Source organism: Nerophis ophidion, linkage group LG16 (genome assembly GCF_033978795.1).
Source record: "Nerophis ophidion isolate RoL-2023_Sa linkage group LG16, RoL_Noph_v1.0, whole genome shotgun sequence".
Classification (NCBI taxonomy): domain Eukaryota; kingdom Metazoa; phylum Chordata; class Actinopteri; order Syngnathiformes; family Syngnathidae; genus Nerophis; species Nerophis ophidion.
Window position 1 is genome coordinate 52,873,501 of NC_084626.1, and position 20,649 is coordinate 52,894,149.

Sequence of the window (20,649 nt, forward strand, 5' to 3'; positions counted from 1 at the left end):
TGGGTTTCACTATGTAAAGCGCTTTGAGTCACTTGAGAAAAAGGGTATATAAATATAATTCACTTCACTTATAAATATAATTCACTTCATTCTCTTGCGAGTGACTTTTCAAACGATGCTACATATTAGCAGTAATGCTACTTTTTATAGCAACGCTTTTCCACCCACACTTGACAAATTACGGTTGTCTGTTGGACATATTCCCACTTGAAGCCAAACCACCGCCAGACGATGGACCCCCTGTGGTTTTTATTAAGTCTTACTTCATTTGTTACCAGATCCGCACCTTCTTTCTCTCGTACGGCTACGTTAGCGGCTAACGTTAGCCACGCCGCTACCTCTTTGCTCTGCGAGGGCGTGTACGTGACGTATGACCTGACAGTTTGTGACGTATGTAAGAATTTGCGCCTGCTTGTCTGTGAGGAGAGCCTGAAGTGTACGCCCGCAGCTAAAAGTCCTGCGTGAGAACGTGTACTCGAATATTACGATATAGTCATTTTCTATATCGCACAGAGACAAACCCGCGATATATCGTGTATATCAGGGGCGCTCACACTTTTTCTGCAGGCGAGCTACTTTTCAATTGACCAAGTCGAGGAGATCTACCTCATTCCTATTTATAATTTATATTTATTTATTTATGAAAGAGACATTTTTGTAAACAAGTTAAATGTGTTTAATGATAATACAAGCATGTTTAACACACATAGATTCCTTTCTTTCATGAAGACAAGAATATAAGTTGGTGTATTACCTGATTCTGATGACTTGCATTGATTGGAATCAGACAGTGGTGCTAATAACATCCGCATTTTCAAATGGAGGAAAAAAAAAGTCCTCCTTTCTGTCCAATACCACATGAAAGTGGTTGGATTTGGCATCTCATTTGTCCAACTTGCATACTCCTTTTTAAACACTTTGTTATGAGAGTAGCATATGTGTGTGGCCCTTTAATGTCTGGCAGCAGGTGAGTGACGTCAGTGAGTGTGTGGGCGAGCGAGGAGAGGGAGCGGTCGCTGAGGGCGGGGGAGAAATACATTGGCATCAAACTCCGTAGCTTGCTAGCTTTCTGAGACTCTTATTTTGTTAGCACAGGCAGGATGAAACAGGTCTTTTATGGTGAAGACAGGAAGTGTGCAGTCGCTCTTTAGAGTTTTGACAGTAGGTACGGAGTCTCTAGAAATAAAATGTGTTTCTCTGCGTCCGCCCTGTTAGTGATTTTTTTCTTAAATATGAGCTCGCAGCAGCCAGCGTCATCTCACAAGATCCTCGGGTGCCGAGAATGTCAAACAACTGACGAAAGTGAAGTCTTGGTATGATTGATGATTGCTCATTTTTATGTACATTTTTTAATGCCCGGCTTGAGATCGACTGACACACCCTCCGAGATCGACCAGTCGATCGCGATGGATGTAATACCCACACCTGTTGTATATCGATATATCGCCCAGCCCTAATTTCACAGTCACACCGCTTGAATATTTTTCTTGCCAAAAAACTTACTGAGTCAATCCGGTATGTTTCGGATCGTATCGGCAACCACAAATTCCGGATCGCCTCGAATCGTCGTTAAAACAAACCATTACACCCCAAGTAAAGAGGTATTCCCACTCGATCTGGAATGGCATGAGGTCAAACATTTTTCCCGCTGTCCCGTGTCAGGCCCCATGCTGTTGTGGTTTCTCTGTTATCCAAAACAGCATTGCTGTTCCCTCCATAGCAGGCCATGGGCGAAGTTTAGTGCTTAGATGCAAGGAGAAGCTTGACAAGCTGTTGGGTGTTGAGTAGCTATCTGATTGTGTAACCCCAAAGTCCAGGACACTCTTTTTAATCCTGTCCTCGCCGCAGGGCAAGTGGAACTTCTCTACTCCGTGTGATTCCTGCACTTTCGGAGTGTGCGGTAGTCTGCGGCCACTAGAAAGCCTCATTATGGTCTTTTAATGTTAGGGACTTCAATTTTTGCACAGCACAAACTCACGCAGAGTTTCTGGCATCCTTCCCACTGAAGGCTGGCCCAGAAAAAGAATGTCCAGAATGACCTGGAGATGTCTGCATAGTTCCGCTTAGTGACTTGGCAGCCAAAAATGTCATTCTGTCCTCCTTACCATGGCCCAAAACACCACACCAAGGGTTGGTTCTAGGAGTTATATATGGTCTGCAAAGGTCATGCAGTGCTTCTTAGGAACGGTACCAATTAAGGCCAGATAGAAAATTTTCTAAAACAGCTTTCAGTTCCTTTTTACCAGTGTTGTTGTCAGGCAGCTCCAACTGAAATATAAGCACCGTCATTTTTGGACCACGGGGTGCAACGGATTATGCTGATGATCATGTCTATTTTCATACAAACCCCGTTTCCATATGAGTTGGGAAATTGTGTTAGATGTAAATATAAACAGAATACAATGATTTGCAAATCCTTTTCAAGCCATATTCAGTTGAATATGCTACAAAGACAACATATTTGATGTTCAAACTCATAAACTTTATTTTTTTTTTTGCAAATAATAATTAACTTAGAATTTCATGGCTGCAACACGTGCCAAAGTAGTTGGGAAAGGGCATGTTCACCACTGTGTTACATCACCTTTTCTTTTAACAACACTCAATAAACGTTTGGGAACTGAGGAAACTAATTGTTGAAGTTTTGAAAGTGGAATTCTTTCCCATTCTTGTTTTATGTAGAGCTTCAGTCCTTCAACAGTCCGGGGTCTCCGCTGTCGTATTTTACGCTTCATAATGCGCCCTCACTTCTCAGGGGGTGATCAAGGGGATGAGTCAAATGCAGAGGACAAATTTCACCACACCTTGCGTGTGTGTGACAATCATCGATACTTTAACTTTAACATTTTTCATGGGAGACAGGTCTTTACTGCAGGCGGGCCAGGAAAGTACCCGCGCTCTTTTTTTCCGAAGCCACGCTGTTGTAACACATACTGAATGTGGCTTGGCATTGTCTTGCTGATATAAGCAGGGGCGTCCATTAAAATGACCGCGCTTAGATGGCAGCATATGTTGTTCCAAAACCTGTATGTACCTTTCAGCCTTAATGGTGCCTTCACAGATGTGTAAGTTACCCATGCCTTGGGCACTAATACACCCCCATACCATCACACATGTGTAAGTTACCCATGTCTTGTTCACTAATACACCCCCATACCATCACACATGTGTAAGTTACCCATGTCTTGGGCACTAATACACCCCCATACCATCACACATGTGTAAGTTACCCATGCCTTGGGCACTAATACACCCCCATACCATCACACATGTGTAAGTTACCCATGTCTTGTTCACTAATACACCCCCATACCATCACACATGTGTAAGTTACCCATGTCTTGTTCACTAATACACCCCCATACCATCACACATGTGTAAGTTACCCATGTCTTGGGCACTAATACACCCCCATACCATCACACATGTGTAAGTTACCCATGCCTTGGGCACTAATACACCCCCATACCATCACACATGTGTAAGTTACCCATGTCTTGTTCACTAATACACCCCCATACCATCACACATGTGTAAGTTACCCATGCCTTGGGCACTAATACACCCCCATACCATCACACATGTGTAAGTTACCCATGCCTTGGGCACTAATACACCCCCATACCATCACACATGTGTAAGTTACCCATGCCTTGGGCACTAATACACCCCCATACCATCACACATGTGTAAGTTACCCATGTCTTGGGCACTAATACACCCCCATACCATCACACATGTGTAAGTTACCCATGTCTTGGGCACTAATACACCCCCATACCATCACACATGTGTAAGTTACCCATGCCTTGGGCACTAATACACCCCCATACCATCACACATGTGTAAGTTACCCATGTCTTGGGCACTAATACACCCCCATACCATCACACATGTGTAAGTTACCCATGCCTTGGGCACTAATACACCCCCATACCATCACACATGTGTAAGTTACCCATGTCTTGGGCACTAATACACCCCCATACCATCACACATGTGTAAGTTACCCATGTCTTGGGCACTAATACACCCCCATACCATCACACATGTGTAAGTTACCCATGCCTTGGGCACTAATACACCCCCATACCATCACACATGTGTAAGTTACCCATGCCTTGGGCACTAATACACCCCCATACCATCACACATGTGTAAGTTACCCATGCCTTGGGCACTAATACACCCCCATACCATCACACATGTGTAAGTTACCCATGCCTTGGGCACTAATACACCCCCATACCATCACACATGTGTAAGTTACCCATGCCTTGGGCACTAATACACCCCCATACCATCACACATGTGTAAGTTACCCATGCCTTGGGCACTAATACACCCCCATACCATCACACATGTGTAAGTTACCCATGCCTTGGGCACTAATACACCCCCATACCATCACACATGTGTAAGTTACCCATGCCTTGGGCACTAATGCACCCCCATACCATCACACATGTGTAAGTTACCCATGCCTTGAGCACTAATGCACCCCCATACCATCACAGATGTGTAAGTTACCCATGCCTTGGGCACTAATACACCCCCATACCATCACAGATGCTGGCTTTTACACTTTGCGTCGATAACATTCTGGATGGTTCGCTTCCCCTTTGGTCCGGATGACACAATGTCGAATATTTCCAAACAAAATTTGAAATGTGGACTCGTCAGACCACAGAACACTTTTCCACTTTGCATCAGTCCATCTTAGATGATCTCAGGCCCAGAGAAGCCGGCAGCGTTTCTGGATGTTGTTGATAAATGGGTTTGGCTTTGCATAGTAGAGCTTTAACTTGCACTTACAGATGTAGCGACCAACTGTATTTAGTGACAGTGGTTTTCTGAAGTGTTCCTGAGCCCATGTGGTGATATACAGTGCCGTCTGAGGGATGGAAGGTCACGGTCATTCAATGTTGGTTTCCGGCCATGCCGCTTACGTGGAGTGATTTCTCCAGATTCTCTGAACCTTTTGATGATATTATGGAGCGTAGATGTTGAAATCCCTAAATTTCTTGCAATGTCACTTTGAGAAAGGTTGTTCTTAAACTGTTTGACTATTTGCTCTCGTGTAAACAGAATACAATGAATTTCAAGTCAGTGAGTTGGATCCGCTTTGGACTGGACTCTCGCGACTGTGTTGGATCCATTGTGGATTGAACTTTCACAGTATCATGTTGGACCCGCTCGACATCCATTGCTTTCCTCCTCTCCAAGGTTCTCATAGTCATCATTGTCACCGATGTCCCACTGGGTGTGAGTTTTCCTTGCCCTTATGTGGGCCTACCGAGGATGTCGTGGTGGTTTGTGCAGCCCTTTGAGACACTAGTGATTTAGGGCTATATAAGTAAACATTGATTGATTGATTGATTGATTGATTTTCAACCCATATTCAATTGAATATGCTACAAAGACAACATATTTGATGTTCAAACTGATAAATATATTTTTTTGTGCAAATAATCATTAACTTTAGAATTTGATGCCAGCAACACGTGACGAAGAAGTTGGGAAAGGTGGCAATAAATACTGATAAAGTTGAGGAATGCTCATCAAACACTTATATGGAACATCCCACAGGTGTGCAGGCTAATTGGGAATAGGTGGGTGCCATGATTGGGTATAAAAACAGCTTCCATGAAATGCTAAGTAATTCACAAACAAGAATGGGGTGAGGGTCACCAATTTCGAAGCGAATTGGCGAACAATTTCACAACAACATTTCTCAACGAGCTATTGCAAGTAATTTAGGGATTTTACCATCTACGGTCCGTAAAATCATCAAAAGGTTCAGAGAATCTGGAGAAATCACTGCACGTAAGCGATGATATTACGGACTTTTGATCCCTCAGGCGGTACTGCATCAAAAACCGACATAAGTGTGTAAAAGATATCTCCACAAGGGCTCAGGAACACTTCATAAAACCACTGTCAGTAACTACAGTTGGTCGCTACATCTGTAAGTGCAAGGTAAAACTCTACTATGCAAAGCCAAACCCATTTATCAACAACACCAAGGAACGCCGCTGGCTTGGCTGGGCCCGAGATCATCTAAGATGGACTGATGCAAAGTGGAAAAGTGTTCTGTGGTCTGACGAGTCCACATTTCAAATTGTGTTTGGAAACTGTGGCCGTGGTGTCCTCCAGAACAAAGAGGAAAATAACCATCCGGATTATTATAGGCGCAAAGTGTAAAAGCCAGCATGTGTGATGGTATGGGGGTGCATTAGTGCCCAAGGCATGGGTAACTTACACATGTGTGATGGTATGGGGGTGTATTAGTGCCCAAGACATGGGTAACTTACACATGTGTGATGGTATGGGGGTGTATTAGTGCCCAAGACATGGGTAACTTACACATGTGTGATGGTATGGGGGTGTATTAGTGCCCAAGGCATGGGTAACTTACACATGTGTGATGGTATGGGGGTGTATTAGTGCCCAAGACATGGGTAACTTACACATGTGTGATGGTATGGGGGTGTATTAGTGCCCAAGGCATGGGTAACTTACACATGTGTGATGGTATGGGGGTGTATTAGTGCCCAAGACATGGGTAACTTACACATGTGTGATGGTATGGGGGTGTATTAGTGCCCAAGACATGGGTAACTTACACATCTGTGAAGGCACCGTTAATGCTGAAAGGTCCATACAGGTTTTGGAACAACATATGTTGTCATCCAAGCAACGTTATCATGGACGCCCCTGCTTATTGCAGCAAGACAAGTGTTACAACAGCGTGGCTTCGTAAAAAAAGAGTGCAGGTCCTTTTCTGGCCCGCCTGCAGTCCAGACCTGTCTCCCATGGAAAATGTGTGGCGCATTATGAAGTGTAAAATACGACAGCGGAGACCCCGGACTGTTGAAGGACTGAAGCTCTACATAAAACAAGAATGGGAAAGAATTCCACTTTCAAAGCTTCAACAATTAGTTTCCTCAGTTCCCAAACGTTTATTGAGTGTTGTTAAAAGAAAAGGTGATGTAACACAGTGGTGAACATGCCCTTTCCCAACTACTTTGTCACGTGTTGCAGCCAGGAAATTCTAAGTTAATTATTATTTGAAAAAAAAAAAAACATGTTTATCAGTTTGAACATCAAATATGTTGTCTTTGTAGCATATTCAACTGAATATGGCTTGAAAAAGATTTGCAAATCATTGTATTCTGTTTATATTTACATCTAACACAATTTCCCAACTCATATGGAAAATGGGTTTGTATGTAACACCTGCTATTTTCGAACATTGAAGGTAAAATATAAGAGTCGCTCCACATGTACATGAACTTTACGACATATCACTGGGGTCAAAACTGGAGTCCTCAACTCCAGTCCCAGAAAGCTGAAACTGACACACTGGCTCAGGTCTCTATGACGCTGCCAAAGTTGCATCAACCTTCCATGCCATGAGGTTCAGCTGCCAATTTGGTACTGCAAAGTACAGTAAGCCATCGCAGAATGAAACAGGAATGTGTTACTTAACGGGGCACCTTGGCCCTTGAAGGGGATCACATACCAGAACTCCTATAGATCGGGTGCTGGAGTTGTCCAGTCAAGTTCCTAGAACCGAGGAGGTGGCCATGAGGGGAGAGGGCTTTTTTGGCCAAGAGCCAGCGTTCAATGGAGACAACAACATATATCAAGACAGGGGGCCGAGAGCAGGCTAGTGAGACAGAAGTAGAGAAAGAGAGAGAGTAAGCCTGAAAGCATGTGGCTGTTAAAGAGGAGAGAGGAGTGCTCACAAGGCTGCTGCTTCGGCACATGGCAGTGCACCAACTTAAAGGCCTACTGAAAGCCACTACTAGCCACCACGCAGTCTGATAGTTTACACATCAATGATGAAATATTAACATTGCAACACATGCCAATACGGCCTTTTTAATTTACTAAATTGCAATTTTAAATTTCTCGCGAAGTATGCTGCTGAAAACATCGCGGAATGACGACGGGTATGATGACGTGTGACGTAGCGGACATTTTGATCCAGCACCGATCCCAGCTATAAGTCGTCTGCTTCAATCACATAATTACACAGTATTCAGGATATCTGTGTTGCTGAATTATTTGCAATTTGTTCAATTAATAATGGAGACGTCAAAGAAGAAAGATGTAGGTGGGAAGCGGTGTATTGAGGCTGCCTTTGGCAACACAAACACAGCCGAAAGCTGACGGGGAAGCTTTACTATGGAACAGAGCGGTCAAGCGTACATGGTTCTCTACCACATGTCAACCGGCAGGTTTCGGTGAGAAAATGGTGGCAATAAGTCGACTTTTACCGTAGACGTGAGCGGAGAGTTTGCGTCGTTCTTCCTGCTGCTGCGAACTCTCTTGCCTCCTCCCAACGGCCGGCACTGACTGTCGGATGCGTACACCGGGCGGTTTAGCTCGGTTGGTAGAGTCGTCGTGCCAGCAACTTGAGGGTTGCAGGTTCGATTCCCGCTTCCGCCATCCTAGTCACTGCCGTTGTGTCCTTGGGCAAGACACTTTACCCACCTGCTCCCAGTGCCACCCACACTGGTTTGAATGTAACTTAGATATTGGGTTTCACTATGTAAAGCGCTTTGAGTCACTAGAGAAAAAGCGCTATATAAATATAATTCACTTCACTTCACTTCATAACGTGGAGGAGGGGGTGGGGGGGAAATCTCAGCCCAGCTGCCTTGCCTCGTCAAGAAACGTGGCTTCCCACGGAGACACTGGCGGTCACCACACCCCTCCGACTTTCCGGATACAATCATATAATCTCACTAAAACACCAATAACACAGTAAGCAGATAAGGGATTTTCCAGAATTATCCTAGTGCAACAAACAGTTCAGGTTGTCCCACGTTAACAGAGAGTGTGAGGAGAAGGAGGTGTTTTGTCCTGTCCTTTCAGAGTTGCCGTGGGGCTGTGAGGTAGGGTGTGTGGTTGTGGAGAGAGAGGTGTAGAGGAGTTCACATTAAAGAAGTGGTGGCTACCAGACCTGCTCTAAGGTCTCCCGGTTATTATTTTATTATATAAGTCAGGGGTGCCCATTACGTCGATGGCGAGCTACCAGTCGACCGCGGGGGGTGTGTCAGTCGATCTCCAGCCAGGCTTTTAAAAAAAACAGACCTAAAAATGAGTGATCATCAATCTTCACCAAGACGTCACTTAAATGACATTCACGGTACCGGAGGGTCTTGTGAGATGACGCTGGCTGCTGCAAGATCATTATTATGAAAATATGACAGAGAGGAAGGCGAGAAACACTTTTTATTTCAACAGACTCTCGCGCCGTACCTTCCGTCAAAACTCTAAAGGCCGACTGCACATTTCCTATCTTCACAATAAAAGCCCTGCTTCATGCTGCCTGCGCTAACAAAATAAGAGTCTCGGAAAACTGGCGTGCACAAGCGATCCCTCAGAAAGCTGGCGTGCACATCACTTGTGCACGCCAGCTTTCTGAGACTTTTATTTTGTTAGCGCAGGCAGCATGAAGCAGGGCTTTTATTGTGAAGATAGGAAATGTGCAGTCGGCCTTTAGAGTTTTGACGGAAGGGACGGCGCGAAAGTCTGTTGAAATAAAAAGTGTTTCTCGCCTTCCTCTCTGTCATTTTTTCATAATAATGAACTGGCAGCAGCCAGCGTCATCTCACAAGACCCTCGGGTGCCGTGAATGTCAATCAAGCAAGCTACGGAATTTGCCGCCAATGTTTTTCTTGTAAAGTGTATGGAAGCTGGATGAATTAGATGCCAAAAACCAACCACTTTCATGTGGTATTGTACAGAAAGGACAACTTTTTTTCTCCTCCATTTGAAAATGTGGGCGTTATCATCATTACTGTCTGATTCCAATCAATGCAAGTCATCAGAATCAGGTAATACACCAACTTATATTCTTGTCTTCGTGAAAGAAAGACATCTATATGTGTTACACATGCTTGTATTATCATTAAACACATTTAACTTGTTTACAAAAATGTCTCTTTCATAAATAAATAAATATAAATGATATATATAAATGAGGTAGATCCCCGCGAGTTGGTCAATTGAAAAGTAGCTCGCCTGCAGAAAAAGTGTGGGTACCCCTGATATAAGTACACCAAATAGGTGAACCCAGGACACTCGGCTACACTAGTAAATGTGTCTAATAACATCTGTATCGCTCCCACTGCCCTGGTCTTTTTTTTTTTTAGTCTTTCACTCTCACTTTCCTCATCCAGGAATATTTCATCCTTGCTCAAATTAATGAGGAAATTGTCGCTTTTTCGGTCCGAATCGCTCTCCCTGCTGGTGGCCATGATTGTAAACAATGTTCAGATGTGAGGAGCTCCACAACCCGTGACGTCATGCGCACATCGTCTGCTACTTCCGGTACAGGCAAGGCTTTTTATTAGCAACCAAAAGTTGCCAACTTTATGGTGGATGTTCTCTACTAAATCCTTTCAGCAAAAATATGGCAATATGGGGAAATGATGAAGTATGACACATAGAATGGAGCTGCTATCCCCGTTTAAATAAGAACATCTCATTTCAGTAGGCCTTTAAAGGACTCTGCTGAACGCGGCTCTGCTAAGGCCTGACAACAAAGGCAGTCGCAAGTAGCGTAGTGCCACACCTAGGGACACGTAAAAAAAAGACAAAGCTCTCAACATCAGCTGGTCTTGTGCTGAACATCTGGATGTGCAGAGGAAGCATTGAAGTTTATTGGTGGTACACATGCAGGCCAATCTTGTTTTTAGCAGCTCTAATCTTAGCTGCTTCTTCCATCTTCTTCTTGTGTTTTATGTCCGACACAGAAAGTATGGATTCAGCACGGAGTAGACCGGACTGTACATGTGGGACTAACCCAATAGATCAGCACTTTTATTTGGAGATGGATCAATAGGCTGAGCATTAGCCATAGCTGAGAAGACCACAAGCTTTCAAATGTGCTTCTGCTGATGTGCTGGTAGTTAGTCACTCAAGTCACTTAAGCAAACAAGCACGCCCTTTGAGCTCTTCCCCATGAAAGTGTTGTATTTGCTCAGGGTTTAATTCATCCTGCAAAACATGATCCACTAAAGGTTCGCTTTTACTACCGTATTTTTATGACTATAAAGCGCACTTAAAATCATTTCATTTTCTCAGATCTCGACCATGCACCTTATAACCCCGGTTACGCCGAATGTACGGAATAATTCTAATTGTGCTTACCGACTTCTAAGCTATTTTATTTGGTAAATGGTGAATTGATAAGTGCGACCAGTAGATGGCAGTCACACATAAACACATGCAATATGACTCAAGTAAACAACACTGAAGTTTTATACCGTATTTCCTTGAATTGCCGCCGGGGCGCTAATTAATTTATTTAAAACCTCTTCTCAATCCTGCGCTTACCAAAGGCATGCGGTAAAGTAAGCATGTGCTAATTATTTTAAAACCTCTTCTCACTCCGGCACTTACCAAAGACATGCAGTAAAAAAAAAAAAGTGATGTAAGCCTGGACTTTAAATCATACTGAATAACTCTTAATCTTCTTCCCTTAATGCGATTTCAAATTACCGGTATTGAAATCAGCCTCCTCCATTTTGAAAATGATGACAGGAGAATTATCACTCGGGACGTCACAAGTTTGACCAGGCGGTAATACTAAGCATGCACTAATTATTTTGGGAAGCGAGTTTGACCCGGCAGTAATTCAAGGCAGGCGCATACTATATACCCTGCTGCAATTCAAGGAAATACGGTATGTTCCATTGAAAATATAAAACATTACACACAGCACTCAAAAATCAATCAAAATGTTTTACTAGGACTTTGGTAAGCTATGAAGCCGCACCGTTTGATGGATTGTACTGTGCTTCAACATAGGAGTATTATGGTGTGTGTATAAAGTAAAACTAATTATCTGGCATTTTGTTTCACGATTTTATGCGAAAGAAACTTTTCTTACCTTCTGATACCCACTGATCGGTATTTGGAATCTGCATAAATCCTGAAAATTTGCACGCATCCGCCTTTGTAGTCCGTGCCGACGCCATAGTCGATAAGCTTCTACTTTTTCTCTATCTTCTTGTTATGGGACATTCTTCCTCAGCTGTTGACATTTCTAATATAAAATAGCGTAAAGTTCTTACATATATCTGTCAGTAAACTCGCCATGCAAGCGCTAAAACATACCGGTGTAGTGAGTGTACATTATTCACCCAAGGAACTTTAGTTATTAGAGAGTTCCGGTCGGACGGTTTTTCATGGGACACATTTTCGGCTTGGTTAAGAGGGGAGTATATGGACTAGAGATGCGCGGACATGCAATTATATCATCCGCAACCGCATCACTAAGGGTGGTCATCCACCCGAACCAACGTTTTACCTGTATGATCAGTGTCAGAGCTTGGTCCGCATTGCTGGCAGTAAGTCAAACACATTTCCAGTGAGGGTTGGACTCCGCCAAGGCTGTCCTTTGTCACCCATTCTGTTCATAACTTTTATGGACAGAATTTCTAGGCGCAGTCAAGGCGTTGAGGGGTTCTGGTTTGGTGACCGCAGGATTAGGTCTCTGCTTTTTGCAGATGATGTGGTCCTGATGGCTTCATCTGACCGGGATCTTCAGCTCTCACTGGATCGGTTCGCAGCCGAGTGTGAAGCGACCGGAATGAGAATCAGCACCTCCAAGTCCGAGTCCATGGTTCTCGCCCGGAAAAGGGTGGAGTGCCATCTCCGGGTTGGGGAGGAGACCCTGCCCCAAGTGGAGGAGTTCAAGTACCTAGGAGTCTTGTTCACGAGTGAGGGAAGAGTGGATCGTGAGATCGACAGGCGGAACGGTGCGGCGTCTTCAGTAATGCGGACGTTGTACCGATCCGTTGTGGTGAAGAAGGAGCTGAGCCGGAAGGCAAAGCTCTCAATTTACCGGTCGATCTACGTTCCCATCCTCACCTATGGTCATGAGCTTTGGGTCATGACCGAAAGGATAAGATCACGGGTACAAGCGGCCCAAATGAGTTTCCTCCTCCCTTAGAGATAGGGTGAGAAGCTCTGTCATCCGGGAGGAACTCAAAGTAAAGCCGCTGCTCCTCCACATGGAGAGGAGCCAGATGAGGTGGTTCGGGCATCTGGTCAGGATGCCACCTGAATTTCGGGAGAGGCGCTGAATTTCGTGAGTCTCCCGAAAAATCCAGGAGGGTTGGCAAGTATGGTGTACAGAGTTGAGATCAATTTAAAAAGTACAATCTATCCATCCATCTAATAAATCTATGGATGTTGTCATTCATCCAGGTCGTTGTAATCTCAAGGCATTCAATCGATCACAACTGGACTGTTTGGTTTGTCTTATAAGACGTTTGCCACTTGGTTGAAAGGACAGTGTTGTATGAATCTTGTCTTTCCAACCTTTCCTAAAAGACAATTTAGCCTAGATCTAGCCTGCTCAGTGGGCTTGTGGTTATTGTGTTCGGCCTGAGGTCGGCAGGTTGTGAGTCCAACCCCGGCCGAGTCATACCAAAGACTATAAAGATGGGAGCCATTACTTCCCTGCTTGACACTCAGCATCAAGGGTTGGAATTGGGGGTTAAATCACCAAAATTCTCACTGCTCCCCTCACCTCCCAGGGGGTGGAACAAGACGGAGGGTCATTTCACCACACCTAGTGTGTGTGACTATTTAACTACCTTTATCTTCAACAAATAACAGGACTTCTGATCACAGATGTTTCTCAGTGCCTTTTGTTTACAACTGAATGGAATGCTGACGTAGGTGACTCCGACTATTTGGGGCAGGTAGTGGTCGATCCAAGGCCATTGTTCTGCGTAACAATACCTCAATGCTAAAAAGGGGAAATTCCACGTCAACAACTGTCGTTGGCATTGACAGTAGGATTGCTTGGTTGCATCTCAACAGTTGCTTTCCTCACTACCATAGGGCCAAACCATCTCTGCCCAGGCTCACCCTCCTGGTATTCCAGTATAAACATTTGGGGGTTTTGCACCAGACGCCAGACTAGTCAAAGTCTATGAGCATGAACTGATGAAGCCTACTAAATGAAACGTCTTCAAAGACAAACCAAACAGTCCAGTTGCGATCGATTGAATCCATCCATTTCCTACCGCTTGTCCCTTTTGGGGTCGCGGGGGGTCCCCTGAGAATATTAGAAATAACAAAGACTGTATCAATCAATCAGTCAATGATTATTTATATAGCCCTAAATCACAAGTGTCTCAAAGGAATGCAGAAATCACAACAATATCGTCGGTAGAGCCCACATAAGGGCAAGGAAAAACTCACCCCGGTGGGACGTCGACAATGATGACTATGAGAAACCTTGGAAAGGACCGCATATGTGGGGACCGAAAGCAATGGATGTTAAGCGGATCTAACATGATATTGTGAGAGTCCAATCCATAGTGGATCCAACATAATAGTAAGAATCCAGACCAAAGTGAATCCGATATAGTAGCGAGAGTCCCATCCATAGTAGAGCCAGCAGGAAACCATCCCAAGCGGAGGCGGATCAACAGCTCAGAGATGTCCCCAACTGATACACAGGCGAGCGGTCCATCCTGGGTCCCGACACTGGACAGCCAGTACTTCATCCATGGCCACCGAACCGGACCCCCTCCACAACAAGAGCTTACAGATCACTTGAACACAATACACAGCACTGGTAACAATTTACCGTATTTCCCTGAATTGTCGCCAGGGCGCTAATTAATTTAAAACCTCTTCTCACTCCGGCGCTTACCAAAGGTATGCGGTAAATATAGGCCTGCGCTTATACATTTGAGTGTGATGTAAGGATACCATCATGAAAAGCACATTTAATTAAAAAATAAAACATTATTATGGTCTTACCTTTACTTATAAATGAAGTCCATGTGCAGCTCCTTCTGATCAAAAGCATCGATAACTTGTTTATAGAAGTCTTCCTTATCTTTCTTCAGTTTTAAAAGTCTCTCTGTCCCTATGGAGATCTTCCTTTATTACCTCCTGCTTCCATTGAAAGTCCAGTTTAGAAAACTGTTTTATTTTAGATATGTAATCCTCCATGTTAAAAGTGCAAGCGAGAGGAAAAAACTAAAGGATCGCTGCTCACTCTTGCTGCTTGTTGTCACTTCTTCTGCAGCCGAGTAGTCGCAAGAAGGATCACTAGCGCCCTCTACCACCAGGAGGCGGGAGTCATTTGATGACTCATATTTGACACACGCAGCTACGGTATATTAATAAAACATAGCTGCTTACTGTTCTTTTTAGCATATTTAATAGTTTGGACCTCAAATCCTACTGAATAGCTCTTAATCTTCTTCCCTTTATGCCATTTCAAATGATTGAAATCAGCCTCCTCCATTTTGAAAATGATGACAGGTGAAGTGTCACTCGTGACGTGACGAGTTTGACCCGGCGGAAATTCTAGGCATATGCTAATTATTTGGCGAAACGAGTTTGACCCGGCAGTTATTCTCGGCAGGTGCATACTATATACAGTATTCAGAAAACCCACGCATAAGTGAAGTGAATTATATTTATATAGCGCTTTTCTCTAGTGACTCAAAGCGCTTTACATAGTGAAACCCAATATCTAAGTTACATTAAAACCAGCGTGGGTGGCACTGGGAGCAGGTGGGTAAAGTGTCTTGCTCAAGGACACAGCGGCAGTGACTAGGTTGGCAGAAGCGGGGATCGAACCTGGAACCCTCAAGTTGCAGGCACGGCCACTCTACCAACGACCAAGGACCATTATCTTCTCTGGACATCAGAACATAACAAATCAGATGTTATGATCCACCGCCCGGATCATATATTGTTTTGGTTTTTGAGTCCTTTTGTGTTTCCTGTTTGTTTTTGGACTCTTCCGATCCCTGGTTTGGCTCTTCCTTGTTTTATCTTGTTACCATGGTTTCTCATTTGTTCCACCTGCTCTTGTTTGTTACGAGCACCTGTGTTTTGATTATTGCTTTAGTATTTAAGCCTGCCTTCGACCTCAGTTCTGTCTTGATCCGTTGTTTGCTATAAGCTACACTCATGTTGGTATTGTATCTATGTATACACTTGTGCTAAGTTTCGCCTTAGCTTCTCGTGAAGTTAATTATATTTATATAGCGCTTTTCTCTAGTGACTCAAAGCCCTTTACATAGTGAAACCCAATATCTAAGTTACATTTAAACCAGTGTGGGTGGCACTGGGAGCAGGTGTGTAAAGTGTCTTGCCCAAGGACACAACGGCAGCGACTAGGATGGCAGAAGCGGGAATCGAACCTGCAACCCTCAAGTTGCCGGCACGGCCACTCTACCAACCCAGCTATGCCCTCGTGCGCTCGGCATGTCAATTTTGGACTCTTGGACTCCATGCTAAGTTTAGCTTTAGCTTCCCGTGCGTAGGCACACGCTTTCTTTTGCCTTTTGTACCAGTGTTATTTTATTTCTTTGTACATTCCGTCCGTTTGCATCTTGGGGTGACAAAACGCGCATCCACGATGCGAGCACCGGGTGACATCAGAACACTTTACAACCGAAAATAACATCATAATGGATGAAAAAGACAAACGGGAAGAAGAAAATCACCTCTAACATGCTGTCAGTATCCAAGATGGGCAACACAGAAAGGAAAACGACAAGCTCGGCAAAAACTAAGAAGACAAAGTCAAAAGAAAAACAAGAAAACAACACAGATACAGAAACACTACAATACATTAGAGCAGGGGTCTCAAACATGCGGCCCGCGGGCCACACTGGTGTTATTATGCGTCCCGCGCTTTGATATGACAATTTAATGTTTGTGCGGCCCGCGAGTTTATTATGAACGGCGCTTGCCAGGTCATGCTTGCCAACGTCCCCAGTTTTCCCCGGGAGACCCCTGAATTAAAGGGGACCAATTCTCTCGAAGCCCGGCTTCCGCCAACCCCCCACACCCCCACGTGTACTACTTGCGTCGGTTGAGGTGTTGTATATTGTAGCCCTGCAAGGTGTTCTGGGTATTGGTTCTCTTGTGTTAAAGTTGTGTTAGGGTGCGTACATTTTCCCAAAAAGGGTTTGTCATTCTTGTTTGGTGTGGGTTCACAGTATGGCGCATATTTGTAACAGTGTTAAAGTTGTTTATATGGCACCCTCAGTGTGACCTGTATGGCTGTTGACCAAGTACGTCTTGCAGCCACTGATGTCGTTCTGCACAAGTCTCACACAACATGATACAGAGATGGTATATCGGTCATGAGATATAAAAGTGTGACTTGTAGTGGAGCAGTAGTCTACTTTTGGGGGTGCGCGGACCCCTGGAGGTGCTTGAAGGTATGCCAAGGGACAAGTGACATTTATTAAAGACATTCTAAAAAAACAGCAATTCATAAATCCTTTATACATATGTTTATTGAATAATACTTCAATGAAGTATGAATGTAAGTTCATAAACTATTGAAGAATAATCCAACATTGTGTTGACAGCTAGACTTTTTGTGGACATGTTCCATAAATATTGATGTTAAAGATTTCCTTTTTTTTTGTGAAGAATGTTTAGAAGTAAGTTGATGAATCCAGATGGATCTCTATTACAATCCCCAAAGAGGGCACTTTAAGTTGATGATTACTTCTATGTGGAGAAATATTTATTTATAATTGAATCACTTATTTATTTTTCAACAAGTTTTTAGTTCCCCCCAAATAGTTCAAGAAAGACCACTACAAAAGAGCAATATTTTGCACTGTTATACAATTTAATAAATCCGAAACTGATGACATAGTGCTGTGTTTTACTTCTTTATCTTTTTTTCAACCAAAAATGCTTTGCTCTGATTGCAGGGGTGAGCAAACTACGGCCCAAGGGCCACATCCGGCCTGTTGGTCTCTTTGATCCAGCCCGCCAAATATTAAAACAGAATTGAGCAAAGATGACTCTTAGTTCCAACATATATGATATTCTTGGACTCTTAGTTCCAACCGATATGATATGCTTGGACTCGTAGTTCCAACAGATATGATATGCTTTGACTCTTAGTTCCAACAGATATGATATGCTTTGACTCTTAGTTCCAACTGATATGATATGCTTTGACTCGTAGTTCCAACAGATATGATATGCTTTGACTCTTAGTTCCAACATATATGATATGCTTTGACTCTTAGTTCCAACCGATATGATATGCTTTGACTCTTAGTTCCAACTGATATGATATGCTTGGACTCATAGTTCCAACAGATATGATATGCTTTGACTCTTAGTTCCAACATATATGATATTCTTGGACTCTTAGTTCCAACTGATATGATATGCTTTGACTCGTAGTTCCAACTGATATGATATGCTTGGACTCATAGTTCCAACAGATATGATATGCTTGGACTCATAGTTCCAACAGATATGATATGATTTGACCCTTAGTTCCAACAGATATATAGTATATACAATGTAATCAATCAGAAACTGATGACATAGTGCTGTATTTTACTTCTTTATCTCTTTTTTCAACCAAAAATGCTTTGCTCTGATTAGGGGGTACTTGAATTAAAAAAATGTTCACAGGGGGTACATCACTGAAAAAATTGACAGAACCACTGCACTACAACATGTCGTCATGTCCGCTTTTCCTCCATACAAACAGCGTGCCGACCAAGTCACATACTTTAAGCGGCTTGTACACGCACACAAGTGAATGCAAGGCATACTTGGTCAACAGCCATACAGGTCACACTGAGGGTGGCCGTATAAACAACTTTAACACTGTTACAAATACCGGTCTCAAAGCTATTTTATTCGATACATAGTGTGACCAGCAAAATAATTGCCCAGGCCTGGCACAGAGACAACCCCGTGATATATCGAGTATATCGATACATCGCCCAGTCCTAATTTGAACATAACATTGACTTAAATGTTGCTCAGCACTTTGTATAAATCTGTAAATGTTTAAAAATGAGTGTGTTTACCAAGTTCTGTCGCTTTTACACTGATGATTGCAGCACTGGACGGTGTTCACGGAGATATCCCAGGTGTTCATCCTCGTCCCGGCACTGCTCGGGCTGAAGGGCAACCTGGAGATGACGCTGGCCTCCAGACTGTCCACAGCGGTGAGTCATGTTTATCAATTCGTATTCCTTATTTGTGCCTTAGTTTGGACCAAATATGTGGTTGTCAGAGTGTTTTTGTTGCCCAATCCAGTCTCCGGGCAATCCCCAAGTTGTGACCTTCATGAAGGCAGATTGTTCAAAGAGTCATAGGTCATATTGACAAAGGAACCTGCGGTTATGGACCAACTGATAGCAGCATTCCTCAAAGCTTCTTCACCATAACATTTTAATCCAACCCAAGATTTTTTTAGTTCTGGCCCAAAGAATGAATGTCATTGCTGAAAAATGTCTAAAAGCATTTTGGTGACTACTAGACAATGTCTACATTATAAATAACTACAAACCCTGTTTCCATATGAGTTGGGAAATTGTGTTAGATGTAAATATAAACAGAATACAATGATTTGAAAATCCTTTTCAAGCCATATTCAGTTCAATGCACTAGAAACAGAAGATATTTGATGTTTTGCAAATAATCATTAACTTAGAATTTCATGGCTGCAACACCTGCCAAAGTAGTTGGGAAAGGGCATGTTCACCACTGTGTTACATCACCTTTTCTTTTAACAACACTCAATAAACGTTTGGGAACTGAGGAAACTAATTGTTGAAGCTTTGAAAGTGGAATTCTTTCCCATTCTTGTTTTATGTAGAGCTTCAGTCCTTCAACAGTCCGGGGTCTCCGCTGTCATATTTTACGCTTCATAATGCGCCACACATTTTCCATGGGAGACAGGTCTGCACTGCAGGCGGGCCAGGAAAGTACCCGCACTTTTTTTGTATGAAGCCACGTTGTTGTAACACGTGCTGAATGTGGCTTGGCATTGTCTTGCTGAAATAAGCAGGGGCATCCATGAAAAAGACGGCGCTTTTATGGCTGCATATGTTGTCCCAAAACCTGTACGTACCTTTCAGCATTAATGGTGCCTTCACAGATGTGTAAGTTACCCAGGCCTCGGGCACTAATACACCCCCATACCATCACACATGTGTAAGTTACCCAGGCCTTGGGCACTAATGCACCCCCATACCATCACAGATGTGTAAGTTACCCATGCCTTGGGCACTAATACACCCCCATACCATCACACATGTGTAAGTTACCCATGTCTTGGGCACTAATACACCCCCATACCATCACACATGTGTAAGTTACCCATGCCTTGAGCACTAATGCACCCCCATGCCATCACAGATGCTGGGGTTTGAACTTTGGTGTCGATAGCAGTCTGGATGGTTCGCTTCCCCTTTGGTCCGGATAACACGATGTCGAATATTTCAAAGCACAATTTCAAATGTGGACTCGTCAGACCACAGAACACTTTTCCACTTTGCATCAGTCCATCTTAGATGATCTCGGGCCCAGAGAAGCCGGCGGCGTTTCTGGATGTTGTTGATAAATGGCTTTCGCTTTGCATAGTAGGGCGCCATAGCTCGGTTGTTAGAGCGGCCGTGCCAGAAACTTGAGGGTTGCAGGTTCGATTCCCGCTTCCGCCATCCTAGTCACTGCCGTTGTGTCCTTGGGCAAGACACTTTACCCACCTGCTCCCAGTGCCACCCACACTGCTTTAAATGTAACTTAGATATTGGGTTTCACAATGTAAAGCGCTTTGAGTCACTAGAGAAAAGCGCTATATAAATA

General features: G+C 43.6%; 1 protein-coding gene across 2 annotated transcripts in view; it reads left to right on the top strand.

Annotated features, from left to right (window-relative positions):
• The window catches only part of slc41a1 (solute carrier family 41 member 1), a 128,928-nt gene that overhangs the window by 62,261 nt on the left and 46,018 nt on the right, over positions 1-20,649 (top strand). For both annotated transcript variants that reach the window (XM_061875512.1, XM_061875511.1), the window contains one exon: positions 18,900-19,007. In XM_061875512.1, coding sequence (XP_061731496.1) covers positions 18,900-19,007 — 108 coding nt within the window. The remainder of the gene's footprint in view (positions 1-18,899; positions 19,008-20,649) is intronic.